Source organism: Anopheles coluzzii, chromosome 2 (genome assembly GCF_943734685.1).
Source record: "Anopheles coluzzii chromosome 2, AcolN3, whole genome shotgun sequence".
In the NCBI taxonomy this organism is placed as follows: Eukaryota; Metazoa; Arthropoda; class Insecta; order Diptera; family Culicidae; genus Anopheles; species Anopheles coluzzii.
The window spans coordinates 2,107,502-2,130,533 of NC_064670.1; the positions used below are offsets into that span (position 1 = coordinate 2,107,502).

The window sequence follows — 23,032 nt, forward strand, 5'->3', positions numbered from 1 at the left end:
CCGATGACACGGTGGCATTCAATAGCAGGTTTAAACATTTGATAGCAATGATACGCCGTTTTCATTTGGCATAAAGGTTGGTTGTAGAAAAAGTGTGCCGTTTGTATTTGTTATCCGTTAAATTTTTAAACAGATTCTAGTTGCGTTGTCGAATCGTTGATATTTAAACCGAACAACGCTTCTAGCAATATTTCAGAAAATAATATCAATTTTCTATTTAATCAGAATAGTACGGAAAATTGAGTTAAGTAGGAGCATGCTTCCGAACAATAACTAAAAAAATAGAAATTTTCCACTGATGTGGGATAGAGTAATAAAAATTGTTTGTTTTTCTTTTGTTTCGTGTAACCGTGTGCTGAATGAGCTCAACCACTCAAGCATCTCTAGTAGGGATTCAACTTTTTTTATGTATTAACATTTGAACTCAAACACACTTCTTGCAATGTGCAGAACAGAAATTAGAACACGTTTATTATTTATCACAAAAATGCTTGCTTCAACGAAATTTTCATCTCGAACCCTGCATGAAACGTCTTTCATTACGACCAGCTGTCAACGTGTTCAGACGTTTGAGCCGAAGCTGGCCGAAGTCGGCCGAAGTGGCCTTTGCTGTCGCAGAGATGATTTGACAGTTCACTTGAAGAAAAAACTGCATTCGTGTAGAGAAGTGGGTGAAAATCCAGAAAATAGGCGTATTTTACGGGATTAAAAACGAAAAACGTTTATCTAATATATCTCAGCGCAGGATTAAAACGTCCAGGCACACAGGCGTAAGGCGTTCTGCACATCGCAAAGGTACATACACACACGATTATCTTATCTGCATAGCGGCTGCGGCTGTGCCAAAAGAATGGAAGATCCAGTGTCCCGGGAGGAGAATCGATTTTTCGCCTCAGCACAATTCCCCGTCCATGCGAGCGGTTCCGGCGATAGCAAGAGCGCGCTGGAGTTTATCAGCGAAAGTGGGAAGGAAACGATATACGCAGGCGAAGCAAATAAGCGCCCTGGGTGGCTTAACGAGCGTTTCCGATCTTTTTAACTTAACGCCGCACTTCTTGTGCCTGGAGGAGGTGGTTGTAGCGGGGGTGGTGGTTGGTGTTGTTGATTACACGTCGTTTACAAATGCAGCGCAGGAATCACTGCTGCCCCTTTCCTTTTGCTCAGTTCCGTGCTGCCGTGTTTGGGGGATGACGAACCGACGGCAACGATGACGACATAGCGTGGTGGGGTTTTCTTCTCGCGCTCCTCCTCTAATTAAGTGGAGGGTGTAGGGGCGCTCCACTCTGTGCGTATTTATATGTTTTCTGTTATTGTAGCGGGACTGAATCGTTTTGCTTGCACCAGCTGCTGCAGTCGTTGGAGACCGAACGATAATTGTACACTTTGAAGTGAATAGTGACCCAGCGCTCGCACGAAGTAGCAAAAAACACCGCTAGCGATTTTTCTAACCATTTGACACTACTCCCTCCTAGTGATGGGGCCGCGCGCCCTAAGGGTGTTGGAGCGAGCAAGGTCCCCCCTTACACGTTAGAGCGCTATTAAGAATCGAGCAGCGCATGTGAGATGCTCCCACAGCAGCAGCAACAGCAGCAGCCCGCCAGTCAGTAACAAACATTCGCTGTTTGTGGTACGGTTTGGGCTTCGGCTGCTTGGATGGAGACAGCGCAGTGTTTGTGTACAGTTTCATAGAGACACACTTTGGCGGCAGTGCAAGGAGGGAACAGCATCGAGTAGTGACGTGAACGCAAACATATCCAAAACATAAGCATGATTCCCATCGCCCCAATCCAGTAATGAGATTCCCCTACAACCATTTTTTTCTTTTTCGAAACGCACGAAGAGAATAACGTCACAAGAGGGCGCCGTTTTGAGCATATTTTTCGTCTTTTTCCCCGTTTCTCCCACAGACTTCGCATATTTGACTCGCCCAAGATGACGGACTCGAAATACTTTACCACCACCAAGAAGGGTGAAATTTTCGAACTCAAGTCCGAGCTCAACAATGACAAAAAGGAGAAGAAAAAGGAAGCAGTGAAGAAGGTAGTGTGGGTGTGTGTGCAAAGGGCGCCTCGCCCGATTCCGCAGCAATTAATAACGCGCCCGTCCTATGGCGTTCTTAATTTAAGGTCATTGCCAGCATGACGGTGGGGAAAGACGTGTCGGCCCTATTCCCCGACGTGGTGAACTGCATGCAAACGGACAATTTGGAGCTGAAGAAGCTGGTGTATCTGTATCTGATGAACTACGCCAAGTCACAGCCCGATATGGCCATCATGGCCGTCAACACGTTCGTTAAGGTAAGTATTTGTTAGTCGACTCGAGACTGCATTAGATTCGTTCGCTCAAATCGATCTCTTTTTAAACCTTCTCAACTGTTCTCTCATACCGTATCAATCGATCATATGAAATTTGTTGTCCCGCTTTAGTTTCCGTTTTGGTAGCGAAAGATTCATCCATCTTATTAATGCTCCGTATTGTTTAGTCTCATTTCCGAATATGTTACACTCAGGCCGGTGCCCCAACTCCTGGCACACTTCCAGGGCGTTTCGTTGCAAAGAGATAATTCAAATGTTGTAACAGACGACAGTGTTATATTACGGGTGGATTATTTGGCCGTTATTGTTGTGAAATTGTCTATTTTTGTTGTACCATTTTTTGAATTGAAGCCAAACGTTCACGACCATGCTCTAGTAAACGTTTGAAGGAAAGCTAGACTTACGATAACTGACTTTTTGCTGCGACTTCCTAAGTATGTTCATGAAGCTCTTTGCAATATTTGAATTGGGGAATATTAAGTCAAAGGTTTTGTTTAGATAACATATCAGATAAAACTCACCATTTTCCTTGCCGAGCGGAAAAGTGGATTGTGCCTAAAAAAATGGTCTATGAATCACGAATATCTTTCTTTTTTTTCTTACTGATTAACGTAAACGTTTCTTAAAAGGAGAGGTTTTTGTTTCATTCACTTGCGTGTGTTGCGTTTCCATCTTTGCACTCGTAACGTATTCGATATTGATTATTTTTTTCTATGTGTATTTTTTCAATTCCGCCTGTGCTTATCTTTCCCCCTCTTGGATTGTTTATTGTTTAGATTTCCGATAATTTGCCACGCTTAGAATCATTGTTACTCATCCTTTATCATTCCAACGTTCGATATGTTCACACCAACGTTTTCACCTTTCTCGTCATGCTTCTTGTGACTGTTTCACTTCAACTTTTCTCTCTCTCTATATATATATCATTGTCAACGAATAAGTACACGCTCATAGAACTAAACTTGGTAACTTTCTTTTTCTGTCTTGTTTTTTATCTTCCACCAATTGCTAATGCCATCGCCTCCTCTCCTTTTGAACCAAACTTGTTACACATGTGTTAAATGAACTTTTGCGTTTCCTCTTTGAAAAACTCTACTGCTCTGATGAGATAAAACTGAATCAAATAAAAATATAAATTTTATGTATCTGTTAATAACATTGTTAAAAAAAAACTATGTAAGGATTTGCCACATTCTCAACTCGTTAAGGTAATCAAACAAATTCAAAAATGTTGCCAATTGAGTTTTTAGCTATCGATTTCTTTTCTTATTATCCTTCCCTTTTCGATCGTTTTTTGCCTTTTTTGCGTTGATAAACTGTGTTGACGTTATGAGTTGCAGCGTTTTCTTTTCATTCTACCCCGTTTGGTTGAAAACAGCTGTGCGTTTAAACCCCCCACTTTCAGATTAATCTATAATTTAATAACCAATTTATTGGATTCAGTTCTTTACTTGTTGTTTATGTGTCATTCGTATTCGTGTAGTTGGCATAGTTATGAACAAAAGCTGCTTAGAAAGTTAAAAACTAGTTTGCACACAAACCGCACAATGTTGGTAGATGATGTTTTACGCGTTTTAGCACAATAGTCTTTAGCAAGTAGTCGAATGTTCCTGCGCAGAAGGGACACTAGCTCAAAGACAGACAGTGTTGAATATGAGTTTTGCATTTTTTCCTATCATTTTATCACCACCATGTTAGTGCAATCGTTTGCAAACATTCGGTTTTGCTTCGCTGGAACATCTACTGCACATCGCATCGCCTATTTATACTCTATTCTTGTTCCTATGGAAACATCCGTATTCGTATGTGTCAGCGTCATTTTTCCCATTGCGTATTATTATTATTTGAGCGCACTACATGCAAATGGCTCTATAAATATACCAAATTTCACGTAAAGTGCCCTAAAAGCCTCATACATCTTCAACATTCATCGCGTAAAATGTGTTTGGTTTTGTTTTGTTTGATCTCAGCCTCTCCTTTTATACATGATATGCTACACCAATCGCAGGTTTTGATTTTGTTTGCAGTTCGCTTACGTTCAGTTAGGTTCGTTCGGTTCTGTTGGACAGTGTACATAAGTATGGAAGTGTTTCGTTAGCCCGGTCCATTGTGATTATACGTTTCCCTTTTTGTGACGAGTGCTTCTAGTTGTTTTGGTTTTGTTAGAAAACTTCTGTTCACTGAAATGGTTGCTAGTCGCGTACACCACAAAGACAGCGAAGCGCTCTAGCTATGCTGTCTTGCACCGATTTACTAACGGAGCACATCTCATATCGCAGGATTGTGAGGACACGAATCCACTGATCCGTGCACTGGCCGTGCGCACGATGGGCTGCATCCGGGTGGATAAGATCACCGAGTACTTGTGCGAACCGCTGCGCAAGTGCCTGAAAGACGAGGATCCGTATGTACGCAAGACTGCTGCCGTATGTGTGGCCAAGCTGTACGACATCTCCAGCTCGATGGTAAGCAAACAGTGTACTATACTGGCGCAATAATCTTCCATGCTCTAACTGCAATTCTCGCTTTCTCTCCGCAAGGTGGAAGATCAAGGATTTCTGGACCAGCTGAAGGATCTGCTGTCCGATTCGAACCCGATGGTGGTGGCCAACGCCGTTGCCGCGCTGAGTGAGATCAACGAAGCAAGTGCGAGTGGGCAACCGCTGGTCGAGATGAATTCGGTCACCATCAACAAACTGCTGACGGCGCTAAACGAATGCACCGAGTGGGGCCAGGTGTTCATCCTGGATTCGCTGGCAAACTACACCCCCAAAGACGAACGGGAGGCACAATCGATCTGCGAACGTATTACGCCCCGCTTGGCCCACGCTAATGCGGCCGTTGTGTTGAGCGCGATCAAGGTGTTGATGAAGCTGCTGGAGATTTTAGCCGGTGACAACGATTTCTGCTCGATGCTGACGAAAAAGCTGGCCCCACCGCTGGTGACGCTGCTGAGCTCGGAGCCGGAGGTGCAGTACGTGGCCCTGCGCAACATCAATCTGATTGTGCAGAAGCGTCCGGACATTTTGAAGCACGAGATGAAGGTGTTCTTTGTGAAGTATAACGATCCCATCTACGTGAAGCTGGAGAAGCTGGACATCATGATTCGTCTGGCAAACCAGAGCAACATCGCGCAAGTATTGAGCGAGCTGAAGGAGTACGCCACCGAGGTGGATGTCGATTTCGTGCGCAAGGCAGTGCGTGCGATTGGCCGGTGCGCGATTAAGGTGGAGCCATCGGCCGAGCGGTGCGTGTCGACGCTGCTCGATCTGATCCAAACGAAGGTGAACTACGTCGTGCAGGAAGCGATCGTGGTGATCAAGGACATCTTCCGCAAGTATCCCAACAAGTACGAGAGCATCATCAGCACGCTGTGCGAGAATTTGGACACTCTGGACGAGCCGGAAGCGCGCGCCTCGATGGTGTGGATCATCGGCGAGTACGCCGAGCGAATCGACAACGCGGATGAGCTGTTGGACGGCTTCCTGGAGGGTTTCCAGGATGAAAATGCGCAAGTGCAGCTGCAGCTGCTAACGGCGGTGGTGAAACTGTTCCTCAAGCGCCCGGCCGACACGCAGGAGCTGGTCCAGCACATCCTTTCGCTCGCCACGCAGGACTCGGACAATCCGGATCTGCGTGATCGTGGCTTCATCTACTGGCGCTTGCTGTCGACGGATCCGGCCGCCGCCAAGGAGGTCGTGCTGGCCGACAAGCCGCTCATTTCCGAGGAGACCGATTTGCTGGAGCCGACGCTGCTGGACGAGCTGATTTGCCACATTAGCTCGCTGGCCAGCGTTTACCACAAGCCGCCGACCGCGTTTGTAGAGGGCCGCGGTGCCGGTGTCCGCAAGTCGCTACCGAACCGTTCGGCGTCGGCCGCGGGAGAAGACAGTTCGTCGGTCCAGGAGGCCACCGTCATTCCCAACCAAGATTCGTTGATCGGTGATCTGCTTTCGATGGACATTGGGGCACCAGCGGCACCTGCCGCGCCGGCTCCAGCCAGCAGCAACGTGGATCTGCTTGGCGGCGGGCTGGATATTCTGCTCGGCGGCGGTCCCGTGGCATCGAATGACGCGGCACCAGCGGCTCCAGCACCGGCCGGAGGCTCCGCTGCGGGAGGACTGCTCGGAGACATTTTCGGTATCGGCCCAGTGAGCAGCTCGAACATGATACAGATCCCGAAAATCACCTGGCTGCCAGCGGACAAGGGTAAGGGACTCGAAATTCAGGGCACCTTCTCGCGCCGGGCCGGCCAGGTGTACATGGACATGACGTTCACCAACAAGGCGATGCAGGCAATGACCGGGTTTGCGATTCAACTGAACAAAAACAGCTTCGGACTGGTGCCGAGCGCTCCGCTGCAAGTGGCCCCACTGCAACCGTCGCAATCGGTCGATACGTCGCTCGCCCTTGGCACGACCGGACCGGTGCAGCGTATGGAGCCGCTGAACAACCTGCAGGTCGCTATCAAAAACAACGTGGACATTTTCTACTTTGCCTGTCTCGTGCACGGCAACGTACTGTTCGTGGAGGACGGACAGCTGGATAAGCGCGTCTTTCTGACCACCTGGAAGGAAATTCCGGCCGCGAACGAGATACAGTACAATCTGCACGGCATCGTCGGTACAGCCGATACGGTCGCGGCCAAGATGACGGCGAACAGCATCTTCACCATCGCGAAGCGCAACGTCGAGGGTCAGGACATGCTGTACCAGTCGCTGAAGCTGACGAACAACATCTGGGTGTTGCTGGAGCTGAAACTATCGCCGGGCAGTTCCGACGCAACGCTCAGCCTGAAAACGCGCTCGGTTGAGGTCGGAGCGATCATCTTTGCCGCTTACGAGCAGATTATCCGTTCGCCGTAAAGACTCAACGCGCGCGAACCACCAACCGTGTGTGTAGAGTTTAGCATTGTTATATTCCATTAGATTGTAACCGTTGGACAAAGATGCCACCCGAATACTCCGTTAGATAAGGAGACAGAGCGCGAGAGGAGTTGAGTTGGGTGGCAAAATCGTTACGCGGACTCGAAGCACACATTGTGGGCGGCCAGTCGTTGTTCGCAGAAGAGGCAATATTCATCTTCTGTGGTTCTGTTCTTCAGCGCTATTATTGTATTTCTTCATGCACAGTATGAAAACGAGCCATGAGTTTTAGTAGTATCGAATAAGCGTCTATCTCTCCCTAGTAATATACGCATACTAGACAAAAACACATCGCGTAAAGAGAACTGTAGTACCATATGTATCGATACAATTCACACATCGTCCGTCGTGACTACCTAAATAAAGTATAATCGATGATATACTACTAACACCATGCTTCTGTTGACCAAGCCACCTGTACCAGATGACATTCGAATGCTTTTATCGGAAAGTAATCGCAAAATTATTGGACTTTTGATTTTATTTAGAATCTCTTGCTTCAAAACTCGCTCTCTCTCTGTTGCTCTTTAAGGCTAATCTGGTGGTCTTCGGACCCAAGCTTGCTTACATCCGCCAATCGCCACACAAAACCCACAATTCAACCTTACACAGAACTCATCAGCAGATCTCGCCCGATCAATGTTAAATACTAAATTTAATTAGCAGAAATAAGCTTGTTCGAGAAAGTATAAAAAAGGTATGAAAATCTGTAGTTAACGCATTAAGAATTAAACACCCCTACGATGGTTCTTCTTTTGGTGGGAATTCACTGCAGTCGGCTCATCCGCTCGACGTACAGCTCGTACAGGATCTTATTTTTAGTGAAGTAGTGTGGATTTTCCTCCGCGCTCAGCACGGGACAGTAATCGCCCAGGATTTCGCCGTTAATTGAAATGGTCGACGCGGGACTGTTGCTTCCACTGTTGGCCGGAATTGGAAACGATCCGTTGCTGCTGCCATTGCTGTTACTACTATTGCTACTGCTCGAGCTGGCACCGGCCATTACTCCCATCAGGTGTTGCGGATGCAGGTGGTGGTGATGATGATGATGATGGTGGTGATTGTTGTGCATGTTCATTCCACACGAACCGACCGCCCCAAGCAGCTGATGATCGTGGGGCCCACCAGCGCCGCCGATCTGCTCCGGCAGTACGACACCTGCCGCAATACTGTTCTGGTTGTTGTTAAGATGCAGATTGTTGATGCGTTTCGAAAGGGGCATAAATTCATTCTGTTCTTCCTCGCGAGAACGTTTCCTACAAAGAGAGTGAACAAGCAAAAGGATTATTTTGCGTTTTATATGTAACATGCAATGCTACTGCGTAGAAATAAAACAACATAATTGGCTAGGGGATGATGCACAAGGCACAAAGGTGGACTAGATTAGTAATTCAGATTATTACCTAGTGTCGATGGGCCCTGCCATCTTGATTTATGCTCACTCGGAAGGGATGATGATGATGACGATGATGCTGCTGCTGCCGTCTCATCTACGTTGCACCACCTTTCTAACTAGTTTCTTTGCTTCTTCTATATCTGTAGAAAGTAGAGAAGGATCGTACATTATTATGTGCAAATATGGTTATGATATTTTCCCGGACCATCTGAAGACTAACTTCACTGGGTGAACAAAAAAGCAAACGAAGATTAGATGGTCCCACTTAACAAAGAGCTCTTGCCAGTACCCAATCGATTATCTAAACATTTGATGGCTTGATGTTACACCCAGGTTAATACACCCCGTGCCACATAGCCAAGAATATTGTGACGCTGTTAACACTAAAATATTGTTTCTCAACCTGTGTTGAAATACATTTCCTGGACATGGGACTTTTTTTTCTTTTCTTGCAACGTATGTAATATCAACAGCTTGGCACAGTTCGTATGCACTTACCGAGAAAAAGTGGCCACTGAAACGGCTATCGTCACGGGGAATCTTTGAAGCAACAAACAAGACAATAATAACTATCCTCTGCAAGTGGACCCTTTTTGTGCACACGCAAAATGCGTATGATTTCGCTCTCACCTAAACATATGATATTCCTGAGCAATTTGTTCTGACAATGGAAGAAAAAAAGGTAAAAAAATAGAATCATACTACAACAGCATAGAACAGGAGGTCATATCATGAAATGTCATTTGATTTGGCAGCCATCTAGTGGCAACGTTTGACATAATGGATGTTTTTTTACGTAAAAACTTACCCAAGAGGCATTTTACGAGCGAAAGAACTTGAAAAATGTGATAAGATGTATTTTAGTTCTTTAATTTCTTACGAAAAGCATCTGTTGTTATCAATTCTTTCAAAAAGCAACGCTAAAGTGTTCGCACAAGATTGTTCCCCAACTGTCAAAAGAACTGTACTTGCTCACACCAGCTGTCAAAGTACGCGCGAACGGTATAACCTGCCTTATCCACGCAGTTCGCAACAAATACTTGTTGTTCTGGCTTTTCTCTTACCAATGTCAGAACAAATAGTACGGAAGCATCGTACGTTTGGAGGAGAGAAGCTAAAATGAGTGTTGCGTGAGCATAAACATAGTTTATGTGTTGGTTTCGTTCGTTTTTAAGTGCACCTTCTGTCAACGCTTCCCGGTGATTCCCAGGTCCAGTGCATGCAGCGGTGGCCACTTGTTACCTGTTAGCGCCATCGTCTGCTCGAATGCTACCCAAACCCCGAGCACCCATCGTTCTGTGTTACCTGGCGTATCGGCACGCATCCAGCAAAAATGCTCTCGCCAAGCTAGCGCCAAACCTACAAAAAGTGTTCTAAGTGAATGCAACCAGTGTCTACTTGTTACTTCCTGTTAGTGCAATTCCTCTACCAGCCCTCCTCCCAAATCCTGCAGCGCTCAGTCAACGGCGGCGGACGGCGCACCTGCGACACGGCAATGTTTTTGTTCTAGTGAGATCATGTTCCTCCTTTAATGCGTGGCGATGCGTTTTTATGCTGGGTAAAGAGGAATATCGAATACCAGTTTAGCTTACGCCGTCGATAGCAGAAAAAAGCTACCGCTGAAGTTGCAACATTGCTCGCACAGTGACCAGTAGAATAGAAACATCACTCCAGAAAGAGGAACAGACCATTATCATCTCGTTACGGGCAGCGCCACATTAATCTCTAATTTAGCAGCGACAGTGCCGGCATTAGTCGCTCACAGGCATCGTAAAAAGGTACAACAAGCACAACAGATAAGCAAACTTCGGCAGTGTGTACAACGAGACGGCGGCGGCTGCAGCACCACACAACCACGGAACGGTGAGTGAATCTATTTTTCCCTAATATAGTAAACATAAACATAACTGTGTCTGAGCAGATGTCTGAGCGTGCGACCAGGTAGGTAGTTGGAGAGTTTCGTCTGTAGAACAAAAAGAAAGATGCCACGTTTCCATCGTTACTGCCTCATGCTCAGACACTTCCTTCCTCCGCCCGGCCTTCTTGGTTATACGATGAAGAAAAAAAACTGTCATTTGACGGAAGGATGCATTCTAGCAAACTCATCGAGAATTTCACACAATGCTGCCCACATTTACGCACACAAGAATGTGTGAATGCATTTATGTATTTGTTTCTTGTACTTTTGAGTGAAAAAACTATTTGGCGGAGGCGGACTGGCTGCATACATTTTAGGGAGAGTTTTTCTCAAACTGAAGTAATGCATCACTGCCACCTGTCCACCGTTCTCGCCCCCAGTCTTCCCGGCCGATCGCGACGTCATCCACTGCCGCTGGGCCATTTCGTGCCAGTGCGTTCGCGTTTTATTTTTGTCGTCCGATGCTCCCGGCTACTGCGATGAAACGCGTGTGTAAACAGTAGTTTGCGATTGTGTGGGGTACGGGTTTGGCTTTAACAGTTCATGCATTTGCTGAGCGCTGTGCGTCGTAATATGGATGTATTTTTGTGAATATTGAATATTCTTTGTTTATTTAAGGCATTGAAAATAACTTCTGTATACGAAAAGGAGAAAACAATAACCGTGTTAGTTTACCAAAGGGTGCCACTTCCGCCTCAAGAAGCATGTGAAAAAATGTAACATTGTTTCCCGCTCAGCTTGGCTTTGGACCCCAACCGCACACACACCGTGCCCTCCCGGACATCGCGAGGTGAATGGAATTGGAGCGCGAGGGCTGAGCGAAAAACGAAAGTGAAACTTTTGATCTTTCACGACAGCGAACACAGAAGATGAAGACGATTGAGCGCGTATCGGCGGACGTACGAACGGGCCGGAGATCTCCTGCTAACGACCACCGCGATCGGCCGCTGTTGGCCTGGCCCAGCGCTACGTTTTGCGCTACGGCTCTCTGGGTTAGTGATGGTGGTCGTGGACAACCCCAACGCCGACGGTAAAGTTGTGTTTGGTGAGTTCGCTCGCTGGCGTAACCAACTCTACTATTCTCGGTTGCAAGCCGCAGCAGTGTGCGAAAGTCTCGCACCAACCACGCATTTGGAAACAATCGACAACAGCAAGCAAAAGAAACATTGCGCTACGACTGCTGCAGGGTTGATCATTTGCTCAAACGATCTTTCTGATGCTCTACAGTGGCATTACAAGCTGTTTTAAATTAGACGCACTACTACTACTGCTGCCACCGAAAACTGCACCATAATACAACCTGTTTGTTGGCGGATCGAAAGTTTGCCACCACAGGACAGCAATTGGAAATGTAACGGCAACGAAATAGCAGCCGCTTCCGTTAAGAAGCAATGAAATCTAACGGTAGAGAAAGACAGCTGATCGATAAAGGTTCTTCGAGTGAAGAAGGGAACGAACCACGAACATCGTACGTAAGGAAAGTAATTTAAATGAAACAAAAAGAAATATCAACACAGCAAAACAGAGGGAAGCGAGAGGGAGAGCGAGCAAGAGCGAGAGTGAGAGCGAATGAGAGGGCAAACATTCAAGCACCTAAACAACTACCACCACAATCAAATCGGTGGTTTGAGGTTTTGGAACAGCCAGGCCAGCATCGGTCGTGGATTATATAAAACTCTCTCCACTTTCTAAATTTTCTTTCTCCCCGCACATGCACACGGGCGGTGGGGGAGGGGGAAGGTGGGAGAACTGGCCACGCAAAATCACAAGACGTTGAAGCGTGGCACGGTCCATGCAGCAGTGGGAAAAAGGGCCACATACAACGTACAACTTCGCAAGAGAGTCACGAGCACAGAGAGCTTAAACGCATCCGCAGCACACAGTGCCGGAGGTGGGGAACGGGCTGGTTTGGTGGTGTGAAAATGCGGTATGACTATGAAAAGATGCGAACACACACACACACACACACTTACTGCTGTGCTGGTTCGGTCGATTTGGTGGATGGGAATTAAAAGGGCATTATTCTACAAGGCAACAGCAGGCAACAGCGGTGAACTATTATTATCTTCATCTAACCCACCGCGCTTGAAAGGCGCAGCTCGTAAGATTTTGCTCGTTTAGGTGTGATTAGTTTGTTTGCGATGTTAATTTCAAACATCCATCTAATTATGATGATCGACTCTATGCATGAGATCGAACCCCGACGAATGAATGTTTGTAGAACTTTGCACAATTTAAAGTCCATGATAAAGAATAGAGAATATGTCGGTAAGGCATCGTTTTCTGAAAGCGAACGTTGCATCCTTAGGCTTCACATTCGTTGCAGGCTTTCGGTACAAAAGACTTCAACGACAGCATAAACGGCGAACCTGGCACGGAGCCTTCTTCCTTCATAAAACCAAAGCATTTGTTTTCATGTTCAATATCTTTACTTTAAAGTGGTAGAAAATGTAATCTTAATGCTAATGCTAAATCTTAAAAATATACAGAAAAGTCTGCTACCGAAAAGTTACCCTGTTGCCGTAACATAGTTCAAAAATGCCCCTGAGTCAACATAACATTTTCAATAAAACAGCAGGGCAAAACGAATGGTTTCTTCTGATTTCGATACCTGCTCGCTCGCTGATTCATAATGATTTGCCAAAGTCAGTCGAACCAAGTCATAACGCACACACACACACACACGTACGAAGCGTGTGCTCCGTAGCTCATCCGGTGCTACGGTGTGGTGATGGTTTATGTAAACATTAGATTCGTTTGTGCGTAATACCTTGCTGCTACAAGCCTCGACGCATCGCTTAGCTTCGCACCACGGTGGTAGTATGATCAGAGAGTGAAACGACTACTACCAAACTACTACATCGCCGTTTCGTGCGCGCGTGTGCGTGTAGATCCCTTCAGTAAACAATGGGAGATTTTGTTTGTAACATAGCGAGGATCGCTGCACGATCGATGATCACCAATACAAACGGTAGAGGAGCATCGTCGGAGATGTGCATTGACTTGCCGAGACTCACAAACTATGGGCTAATTTGCTTGAATTTGTCAATGGCCCTGGAAATGATGCTACGAAATACCAAAGCATAATGGCGTACGAACTATTGCAATGATATGACAACTTCCTAAAGACAACTTCACTGCTTTGTCGATCGATCTTTTAGCTGTGACATTCAGGTCCGCCAAAGTTCCTATGCTCCTCTTCGTAGCAAGTTAGCTCCGGAGCACACTGGAAGCTCCATCTTGCAATCTAAAACCCCCCACTGTACAGTAAAGGGAAAGCATGGCATTGAGAGCTTTTAGCCACTTCGGTTGCTACGATACTCTCGGCGCCTACTCTCTATGCTCTCTTCATCTCAGCGGACTGCCTTTCCGTTTGCCTTCGTGCCGACCAGCAACGACGACGACGATGCCGAGCGTGATGATCATCCACAGCTACATCCGCATACGCTGGAAGTTCGCTCTGGAAAACGGCCTCACGGGCAACGACGTCATAGTGGTCGGATCCGCGATCCGGGTCGGTTGTGTGTAGCGTTTCAGATTCGCAACATTTTACGCGCTCTCGTTCCGTGTGCTGCCGTGGCCGTACCACCGTTCCGTCGCAGTTCGTTGTGTGCCACTTGGGGTGTTCGGTTGGGCCAGTAGTTCGGGGGGAGGGTTGTGTGCAGTGGTGCAGTTGTGGCGCGGTTGTGTCTCGATGTATGTATGAGTGTGCCCAGGTGGATGGATCGCTTGGCTCCCCGCACGAAAACGGAACATGCGCGCGATCATTGCGCCTGGCGACTGAAAGTAGTTTCACTATCGATGTGAAAGCACTCGTCGTCCTCTCTGACCTGCTCGTCGTTGCTCGCGGTGGAATGAGTGAGTCCGTGGCTGAGGTTTTGTCGAATTTCTACCATTGCTGGTTCGCGTAGTTTATGCGCATTGCTGTGTGTTTTCGCGTAGTTGCTGCGGGGTTGCGCTGCAAAAAGGGTTGCTAAGATTGGCTAAATGTTTTCTAAAAATCACGTGTGCTTGCAGAGTGATTGAATTTGTTCTTTGCTGTGTTGTTTTTGTGTATCCAAAGCGGTTTGAAATACCGTTGGCATTACCCAAAGAATATTATGTTTGTATGTGTGTGCGTGTGGTGAACTTCGTGGCATTGTGTGTTGTGGTTGAAGCGATGAGAAAGTTCGATTAAACTTCCATCCAGTGGTGCAAAGAAGGCATTTGCCGTGTTTATGTAACCCCGACGGGTGCGACAAATCTGAAATCGTTTCGAACGCTCTAACGCAGCAGCAACCGAACGAGCCGACCTAAAGTACCGAAACGGAAGAAATCGATAACAAAAAACAAGACAGAGCTGTGGTGGTTCGCACTACTAGCGCGAAAGCGGAAATACGACATTGAAGAGAAAGGGTTACGAAATGCAATTGAGATTTGATTTCACACTTCCCAAGCGCGCGATCGCTTAGCCCCTGCATCCTGGTCCGGTGGCGTTGTTGTGGCCAGTGAAAGGCACACACTACACTACAGTACACCGCGGGCCCCGTCCCGTCGTCTCTCCAGATGACATCACTAATGTGTGAAAACTATCTCGGTGAATTTGGTTCCGTTAGTGGCTGATTGAAAGTGATAGTACAACAGCAGCGCCGTAAGATCATGCTGTGCGGCTGGTGCTTTGAGATGTGATCGGTTGAATATGCTTTTTTTTCGTTAAATCAATCTGTGAATCACCCGACAGAGTGTGTGTATGTGTGATTGTGTACAATGCAACAGATTAAGTTATTCAACGACGGTGCTCGATGTGTGTGATTTACAACAGGTCGGTCTTCGCTGTTGTTGGCATGAAACTATTCTCATTTGCATAAACCCTTTGCCTTCTCTCTCTCGCTCTCTCTCTCTCTTGCCCTCCGTTGGAAGAGGAGGGTGCCAGAGCAGCGGGGAAAGAAATAAATGTGTGTCCTGAAAGTAAAACACACACGCGCAATGATGGTTTTACCAGCGTCACCGGGCGCACAGTAATGTGAAATCGTGTGAGAACTGATCGCCGTTTCCCGTTAGCGATCGATGTCGCCCGTGCGATGTGCGCGATCTGCTGTGTATGTACGCATGTGAAATTCCATTCATTTATTTATTTAGTCAACCCGCCTCTAGCAGCCGCTCTACCCCAGTAGTGATGCGGGGGAAACGACGCGTACTCTAGAGAGGAAGTGTAGTGTTCACCAAACAAAAGTTGAAAAGAAACGAAACATTTAACGGTTAAACGGTACTCCTTGCCTTACGTGCACGACTGGAAAGTAAAGCCAGCTCCTCTTCGTGTCGTCGTGCCGTGGACAGGAATATAAATTGAGTTAAAAGCTTGCCCAAAAGCACCCGAAAAAACACACACAAACACAGAGAGTCATGAACGAATCTAGCATGATCACGGAGCGGAAGACAGAGGACGATAAAATGGATGACAATGAGAATTACATAGAGGTAAAGATTATGCTTGGAAACGGCACAGGAAGAGTCCCCCTGTCCCCCCCAACTGACCACTAACGATGTGTGGAGCGTAGCGTTTGCAAGCCGTTCTGAACCATTTCACTTATCCAGCGCTTTTCCATTTTCAGTGCTCGAAGATGAACTTTACACAGTTCACCAATCCATTCGCCAATGGGTCGAATCAGTTTGCGACCGGAAAGTTCCCCCAGAACCTTAGCACGGCAGCATCCAACGGGCAGGTAGGAAGCCAAGACTGCAACACTTCCTAACAACACATCCTAACATCCTCCCCCCCCCCAATAGGCACTAACACAGTACAATTGCGGCAAATGTGTCGGAATGGATTTCAGCGCCTGCTTGGTGTGTGTGTGTTTGTGTGTTACCCTGACCTGAACTCTGACATGTTGATGATGATGCAAAAGGTCTGAGAAACTGGCAGAACGTTAGCGTCATTTACTAAAAGGGCTGTGTGGTCACACAGAACAAAGCGCATACATTCACACAGAAGCGACAGAGAGAGAGAGCAATGGGGGAAACAGAGAGAAGCATTTTGCGCAGACATTTGACTAACGCAGAAAAGATGCTGCTTTTTTGCTGCTGCGCTGCGTTTCATGCTGCCGTTTCTCAGCAGCCCGCGGCGGATAGAGTGATTTCAACGCCAGACATAAATTGCAAGCGAGAAACCCCCGCGTGGCGTGCTGCGCATGTACATACTGCTAATGTGCATGTACTTGCGCGGGATATGAGTTTTGATGCATTTGAATGCAACCGTTCAAGGCTTTGGAGATGCAATAGAAAAGCAAAAAAAGAGGGCCTCAGAGAATTGTGTGAAGGTCTGGCATGGGAGTCAGTTGCAAACAGTTTGTGTTGCTAAATCTTTGATCAAACATACTTATGTAGAACGTTACTTAAACGCATATCTCATTTGAAATGATGATTTAAAACGAGTCTTTTTTCGAATGCAAAAGAAAAACGAGCATGCCAGAAAGGCATGAAATAACCTTCATTTTTATTTGAATTCAATCCGATTTCATCGTTGCGGTCTCCTGTTTTTCCGTAGAAAGTAGAAATCATCGCACGAACATCAAAATATCCTCAGAAAAGGTTTAAAGTTTTCCTATTTCCCAGAATAAATCAACATGTCTCAGTGCTTGAAACATTAATTTACTAAACTGTCCACGTGTAGTGAAGCAATCAAACGTCCGCGTACAATAAAAGCAACGGTAGTTGTGCCCGATCCAGCAACTCAACCAGATAAATGTTATACCCCCGTAGGCTAAACATCCCATAAACTGGTTAGTTAGATTGAACTGCATTGGCAGGCCAAGCAATAAACCCTCTTTCTGCTGCCATGCGCGCACCGTTGTTACATTACGCTTGCCCATTTCCTTTCAGGTTTCCGTTCGTTCCGGTCTGTCTTTTGACTCTTGGCTGCTTGCGCCTCAAGCCTGCGCCGGCCTCATACCCCCTGGGCTACCTACCCCGTGGCCTGATGGTAACGCGCCCGTGTAAAGTTCATTCCACGTTCAGCGAGAGAGAGAAAACTTTCACTTTTACTCGGCCTTTTTTTGTGTATGTTGGTTGCTCCTATCATCTCAACCGCAGCCAGCGATCGTGAGCTTACCATGCCGTCGTGGTCGCTGTCGTCGTCATGCCATGATGGGAACGTTTGCTCACCGCAGTACGTTGGCCACCGTCGAAAACAATGAGGAAAGCAAACGTCGTGTAGCAGCGGAATGGTACTCGGGGGCACTATCGGACGAATTTATTTCCATCGTGATGGAAATCTTAAGGATTTAGGTGCCTTTTGCGCTCTTCGTGGTGCTGTAGGTAGTAGGTAGGCCCTTTGGTGTAGAAAGCTTGAGAGCGATGGAACCGATGCGATGGAGAAGTACACGGCCTATGCCAAATGGTGGCTGTTTTTGGGGAGAGAGATAGGTTGAAAGTGAATGTCACTTTGGCTTCTCGCTCGGATGTCTGTGTGTGTGTATATCCGCTTCGAAGAAGGTATTGCTGCACTTTGACCTTATGCGAAGCGAACGAGGAAGGCAGGCGATGAGAAATGACATTTGAAGCTGGGCGAACGCGAACACGTTCCTGCTGTCCTCATTGCTGGAATGTAGAAATATGTGAGAATGTTATACCACCTACTAACCATTGGAGCGCTGTCTGATGTGTCTGAGCTCTCATTTTCTAATGTGTATTATGCATTGAATTTCCATTTCAGGTTCTTGGCCTGGTGTCCGGAAGCGAGGGAGCGATGCAGTTTCTCCGACCAGTGGAAGGAACGGCTGTCAGCGCGGCGTCCGCCATGTTTCATCAGCAACAGTCGCAGCATGGCCAGATCGTGACGACGGCCGGTATGCCGCACCCGGGGATGGCGTCCCCGGCGTACATCACACTCCCCATCACGATGCCGGGCGCAAAGCCGGGCGATGCACAGCAAACCGTCCAGATTCAGGTGCTGAACCCCAACCCAGTACCGTCGCAGGTCAGTGGCTCGGCTGCGGGAGGCCAGGGCCAGACCGGATCGACACCGTCCGGGGCGCTGCAGACACCCAAATTTCAAATGGGTCAAATGCAAATTCCCATCCAGGGCTTTCAGCAGGGCACCACGGTGCTAACGGTGGCCTACAGCCCCCAGGACGAGGAGGTCCTTCACAACCAAGGGCTGCCGGAGGGCATGACAATAGTGGCCGCACTGCAGCCGCAGGACTTGCAGCTGCTCGCTTCACAAAACCCGGGCACCACGACGATCCTGCAACAGCACCAACAGCAGTCGAATCTATCCTCGAACAATGCATCGTCCCCGGGTGGCATAAAGATAGACAGCGAGAACCCGCCACCCTTGCGACAGATCAAGCAGGAATCTCCAACCATCTGGAACCAGCCGACGCTTGTTCCAACATCGATGCATTCGGCCAGCAACATTTTGGAGATGGTGCAGCAGCAGCAACAGCAGCAGCAACAACTCCATCAATTGCAACAACATCAGCAGCAGCAGCAGCAGCAGCAACAACAGCAGCAACAGCAACAACAGCAGCCGTCTAGGCCAACACAAAATCTCAACCTTCAGCCATACTTAAAGTTTAACGGCGGCAACAACGGCACCAACCCGGCCATGACAACGCTCATGAACGGCAACCACGTGCTGCAGCAGCTGGTGCTACCGCCCGGCGTGACGATAGGTCCGGGGATCATCAAACAGGAAGTGCCGGACGAGCATTCGAACGAAAACACTCAGTTCGGACCGGCGGACAGCTCGGGGCAGCTGGAAAACGGTTCACCGAACGCTCGCACCGCCAATGGGCGGGAGGCTGAGGGCGAGCCGGGCGAGAATGGGGACGGTACGGGCAATGGGACCACTCCCAGCGGGAAGGCGCGAAAGAAACGCAAGTACAAAACGAAACCACCGAAACCGAAGCGCCAGAAACCGGGACAGGTGCACATCGCGACCGCAATCGATGGGACGGTACTGTTCTGCTGCCCGGAGTGCCACATGGCCTACCCGGAGAAGGAATGTCTCGAGCAGCATCTGGTGGTGCACAAGATCGAGCGGCGGTTCATATGTGATATCTGCGGCGCTGGGCTGAAGCGCAAGGAGCACCTGGAGCGGCACAAGCTGGGCCACAATCCCGAGCGCCCGTTCATATGCAACGTGTGCGAGAAGGGCTTCAAGCGGAAGGAGCATCTCAATCTGCACTTTGTCATACACAGTGGCGTCAAGACGGAGGTAAGCTGCGACGGTAGGTTGGGGTGAGGGTTTCCTTCCGTACTAATGGGCGCATTTTTCCCCCCTTTTTCACACTCAAACACAGATTTGCGACGACTGTGGGAAAGGTTTCTACCGGAAGGATCACCTGCGGAAGCATATAAAGTCGCACCTGAGCAAGCGGCTGAAGGAGATGAGGGACACCAATCGCAATAACAACAACAACAATAGCAACAGTAACAACAGAAACACCACCAACGGTGCTACCACAACGACAACGACGACCACGACACCGGCCATGGCCAATGGCCCACCGAGCACATCGATAGCGACGCTATCCACGGGCATCCCGCCCGGATTGACAATAACGACGTCCAGCGGGAACAACATGCAGAGCGCGACCGGAGAGGGTCTCGGGGAATCGAACTCTACGGCCCAGAATCTACTACACAGTGCAATAAGTCTTCCACAGGGTGTGACGATACACGTAAGCACGGGGGGGGGGGATGCACAGGGAGGAGGGAACAAGTACGCCCAATCTTATCACGTGTCTCCATTTCATTGCAGGTACCAACTGCCGATAATCAAACGCTCCCGGTGCAGATCTCCTTACCTCATCTGGTGGCACAGCAGCAGACCGATACGGACGGTAGCACAAGAACGGTGCTGGTGTCCAACTCGCCGGAGAACCTGAACCATCATCACAGTGCTACCACCACCACCACCACCACCGTCACCACGGGCACGGGTTCGCCCCCGTCCGCACCTACATCGAGTGCATTATAATGGTGCCTGGCCTGGAGCCAAGGGAGGAGGAAACTCTGCCAACCGTCATCCATCATCATCGTCATCGTTTGCCTTTCGATGCTGTGTACAAAGCAGATCTGTGGTGTGGTCTCGGAAATACTCAACTACACAGTGTCTCGTGCGTCGCCCATAGTTTTAAAAGCTTCCCGACGAGCTCTTATACACCTAGTAGTGGCATTTGTTTGTTTGTTGCTTCTTTCGATTCATCGTTACTTGATAACAGCTCGTATCGTGTGCAAAGCTGCACGCGCGTTGTCCGTTAAGCGATATCGAGCTTTTGCTATTTTATGTTTAAACGTATTTTTTAAAGTATTTAACAACCTACCAACCTTTTAGCGATTGTGCTCAAACTCATAAGCATATTTATTTTAACGCAAAATGCATCACATAAACACACACACACACACGGACAGAGCGACGATTGTCCATGGCTCAAGGGTCTACAACATCGTCACTACAACAAACGTTACTTTTTGACCCCGAAAAGCTGGGGGACTGGGGGTGGCTGGGGGATAACTTTTCACATTTTTGTTTTTATCGTAAACTATTTGTTTTTAATTTATTTCGCACGCTATGACGTTGCTATGACGACGAATGCTCCATTCCCAGGCCCGATTGTTAAAGGTAACGTGATAGTGGACGTGTAGTTGTGCACAGCGTTGATGGCCTGGGAAGGGAAATAGCGACTAAGCTCTGGAATGCAGCTGTCCATGGATGCAACAGTTGAGCAACACTGTTCGGGATGCTCGGTCCAGTTTTATTTTTATACATGTTTAATTGTTTCATTCTCTCTAAAGTAAGCGCCGCACAATAATAGGGAAAGTGTTGTACAATGGGAGCGTTGTATATATGTGTAGGTAAAGATTTGTATAGATGATTTCATAAAAAGAGATGAAAATAAAATAAAAACAGAGCAAGTATTATATTTTGATAACGGATGTTTTGTATTTTATGCACGAAATGTCTTATAAATATTGCGAGCGTGCGTAGGCCAGATAAAAATCGATCTTTTTGATACAGTTTTTGAGCAGCTGACCATCCACGTGCTTAAGGTCTGGCACGTCAACGTTCATCGCACTGCTGGGTGCAGTGGTGGCTTTTTCCTTTGCTATGGAATCGACTTCCTTTAGCTCGCGCTTTGCATGGGTCAGCAGTTGGCGGATGTCCGACAAAGCCGACAGAAGAAACAACCTTCGGTACTGCTTGCCGCATCCCTTCGGGCCAGCGAACAGTATCTGCACGTCCGATCTCAGTACGGCCGCTGTTTCTTTATCTGTCGGCAGCTGCTGATTGCAGCACTCCCCTATGACGGAAGTGACAGCCATTTGTTCCGTATCGAACACGGTACTGCTTTTTAGATTTAAACATACGCTAAGCAAACAATCCACCGTCTCCAGTGCGTTTTCGTGTACATCTCCTAGGAAGTATCGATACACGAACGTGTAAGCGGCCAGCACATTTGCAATGTTGTGGCGTACGGCGGGCGAAGGAGCATTGGGCAAAATATCACTCAACTTTTGGATGTTTTTCACTACTTTTGGACACGCTTCCAGCAGCTCCGCTTCCTGCTGCGATCGAACCTCGGCTGGCTGGACTAGATCCACTTTGTACTCTTGCGCCCACCAAATGGTCGGCTCGGGCAGCATTTTAGCTATATCGCCGTTCTCGATAAACCGCTGAAACTCTTCCTTTTCGGCGCTGGTTAGACGGTCCCACACTTGGGCTGCGTTGTCCAAGTCGATTCCATTCAACCGGTTGGCCAGTTCGTCCGCCTGTGCCTCGTCATCTGAGTCGAGTTCTTCGCCATCACCTTCCGGGTCGGATGCGGCACCTTCGGAATCGGATTCTTCGTCGAGCTGTGCATCCGTTTGCTCTATTCGTTGCAATATTTCCAGCATGGATTTGGTGGACTTTGATGCGTCGGCTTCCGCTTTCTGCAAAGCGAGCTCCTCCACGACATTCTCTCGGTAGAAGCCCTCGGAGCATTCCAGATGCTGTTGCGATTTGTAGCACTTCACGGAGCAGTACAGTATGTTACACCGCGGGCAGTTGTACTTTGCATTCTTATTAAAACAGCTGCAATGCAAAAGATTAGGTTAGGTTTGTAGACAACACTATTACCCTTGAATGCGTACATTTTGCAGCTCTCCTCATTCATGGTGGATGTATTTTGTGTGGTTTGTTGGAAGCAATTTTATTTTACCGCCTGGATTGTTATTGTACGATGCAATAATATAAATTTTCAGGTTGTACCATGAGGTACATCTTCACAACAGACGCAAAAGAATGGATTCATCACGTACAAAATAATTTAGAAAAGGGATAGAAATAAAGAAGCACTTTCTGTGAAAAATATTGCAATTTCAAAGTTCATTTATTGCATTATCAATTTCCACCATTCGGAACATTTTAATGTGCCCCAATCGGAAACCAACTGTCAATTCCAACAGAACTGCCATTTCATCTTTTCGTGACACCGCAACTGTCAAAGAAATC

General features: G+C 47.6%; 4 protein-coding genes across 11 annotated transcripts; 2 read left to right on the top strand and 2 right to left on the bottom strand.

Annotated features, from left to right (window-relative positions):
• The first annotated feature begins 613 nt into the window (after positions 1 to 613).
• LOC120948131 (AP-2 complex subunit beta) lies at positions 614 to 7,629 on the top strand. 3 transcript variants are annotated; one of them, XM_040364137.2, is made up of 6 exons: positions 614 to 795; positions 1,908 to 2,040; positions 2,127 to 2,297; positions 3,497 to 3,523; positions 4,595 to 4,780; positions 4,856 to 7,629. In XM_040364137.2, exons 2-6 carry the CDS (start codon positions 1,933 to 1,935, stop codon positions 7,178 to 7,180), a joined length of 2,817 nt encoding a protein of 938 aa, XP_040220071.2. In that variant the 5' UTR covers positions 614 to 795; positions 1,908 to 1,932; the 3' UTR covers positions 7,181 to 7,629. The 3 variants fall into 3 exon arrangements, with proteins under 3 accessions (XP_040220071.2, XP_040220069.2, XP_040220070.2); XM_040364135.2 differs by lacking the exon at positions 614 to 795 and adding an exon at positions 1,455 to 1,790; XM_040364136.2 differs by lacking the exons at positions 614 to 795; positions 3,497 to 3,523 and adding an exon at positions 1,475 to 1,790.
• A 302-nt stretch (positions 7,630 to 7,931) lies between these two features.
• Positions 7,932 to 9,315, bottom strand: LOC120948132 (protein hunchback). The gene is made up of 3 exons (XM_040364139.2): positions 9,135 to 9,315; positions 8,644 to 8,776; positions 7,932 to 8,496 (listed from the first exon to the last, which is right to left on the bottom strand). Exons 2-3 carry the CDS (start codon positions 8,664 to 8,666, stop codon positions 8,007 to 8,009), a joined length of 513 nt encoding a protein of 170 aa, XP_040220073.2. The 5' UTR covers positions 8,667 to 8,776; positions 9,135 to 9,315; the 3' UTR covers positions 7,932 to 8,006.
• A 356-nt stretch (positions 9,316 to 9,671) lies between these two features.
• On the top strand, positions 9,672 to 21,470 carry LOC120949768 (specificity protein transcription factor 3-like). Of its 6 annotated transcripts, none has more exons than XM_049605111.1 (6): positions 14,019 to 14,250; positions 15,688 to 16,011; positions 16,146 to 16,256; positions 18,245 to 19,750; positions 19,836 to 20,216; positions 20,297 to 21,470. In XM_049605111.1, exons 2-6 carry the CDS (start codon positions 15,937 to 15,939, stop codon positions 20,513 to 20,515), a joined length of 2,292 nt encoding a protein of 763 aa, XP_049461068.1. In that variant the 5' UTR covers positions 14,019 to 14,250; positions 15,688 to 15,936; the 3' UTR covers positions 20,516 to 21,470. The 6 variants fall into 6 exon arrangements, with proteins under 6 accessions (XP_040223201.2, XP_040223202.2, XP_049461068.1 ...); XM_049605112.1 differs by having other exon boundaries at positions 15,691 to 16,011; XM_040367267.2 differs by lacking the exons at positions 14,019 to 14,250; positions 15,688 to 16,011 and adding an exon at positions 9,672 to 10,499.
• Positions 21,457 to 22,796, bottom strand: LOC120949770 (zinc finger HIT domain-containing protein 2). Its single transcript, XM_040367270.2, has 2 exons — positions 22,672 to 22,796; positions 21,457 to 22,612 (listed from the first exon to the last, which is right to left on the bottom strand). Exons 1-2 carry the CDS (start codon positions 22,692 to 22,694, stop codon positions 21,502 to 21,504), a joined length of 1,134 nt encoding a protein of 377 aa, XP_040223204.2. The 5' UTR covers positions 22,695 to 22,796; the 3' UTR covers positions 21,457 to 21,501.
• Between the last annotated feature and the right edge of the window lie 236 nt (positions 22,797 to 23,032).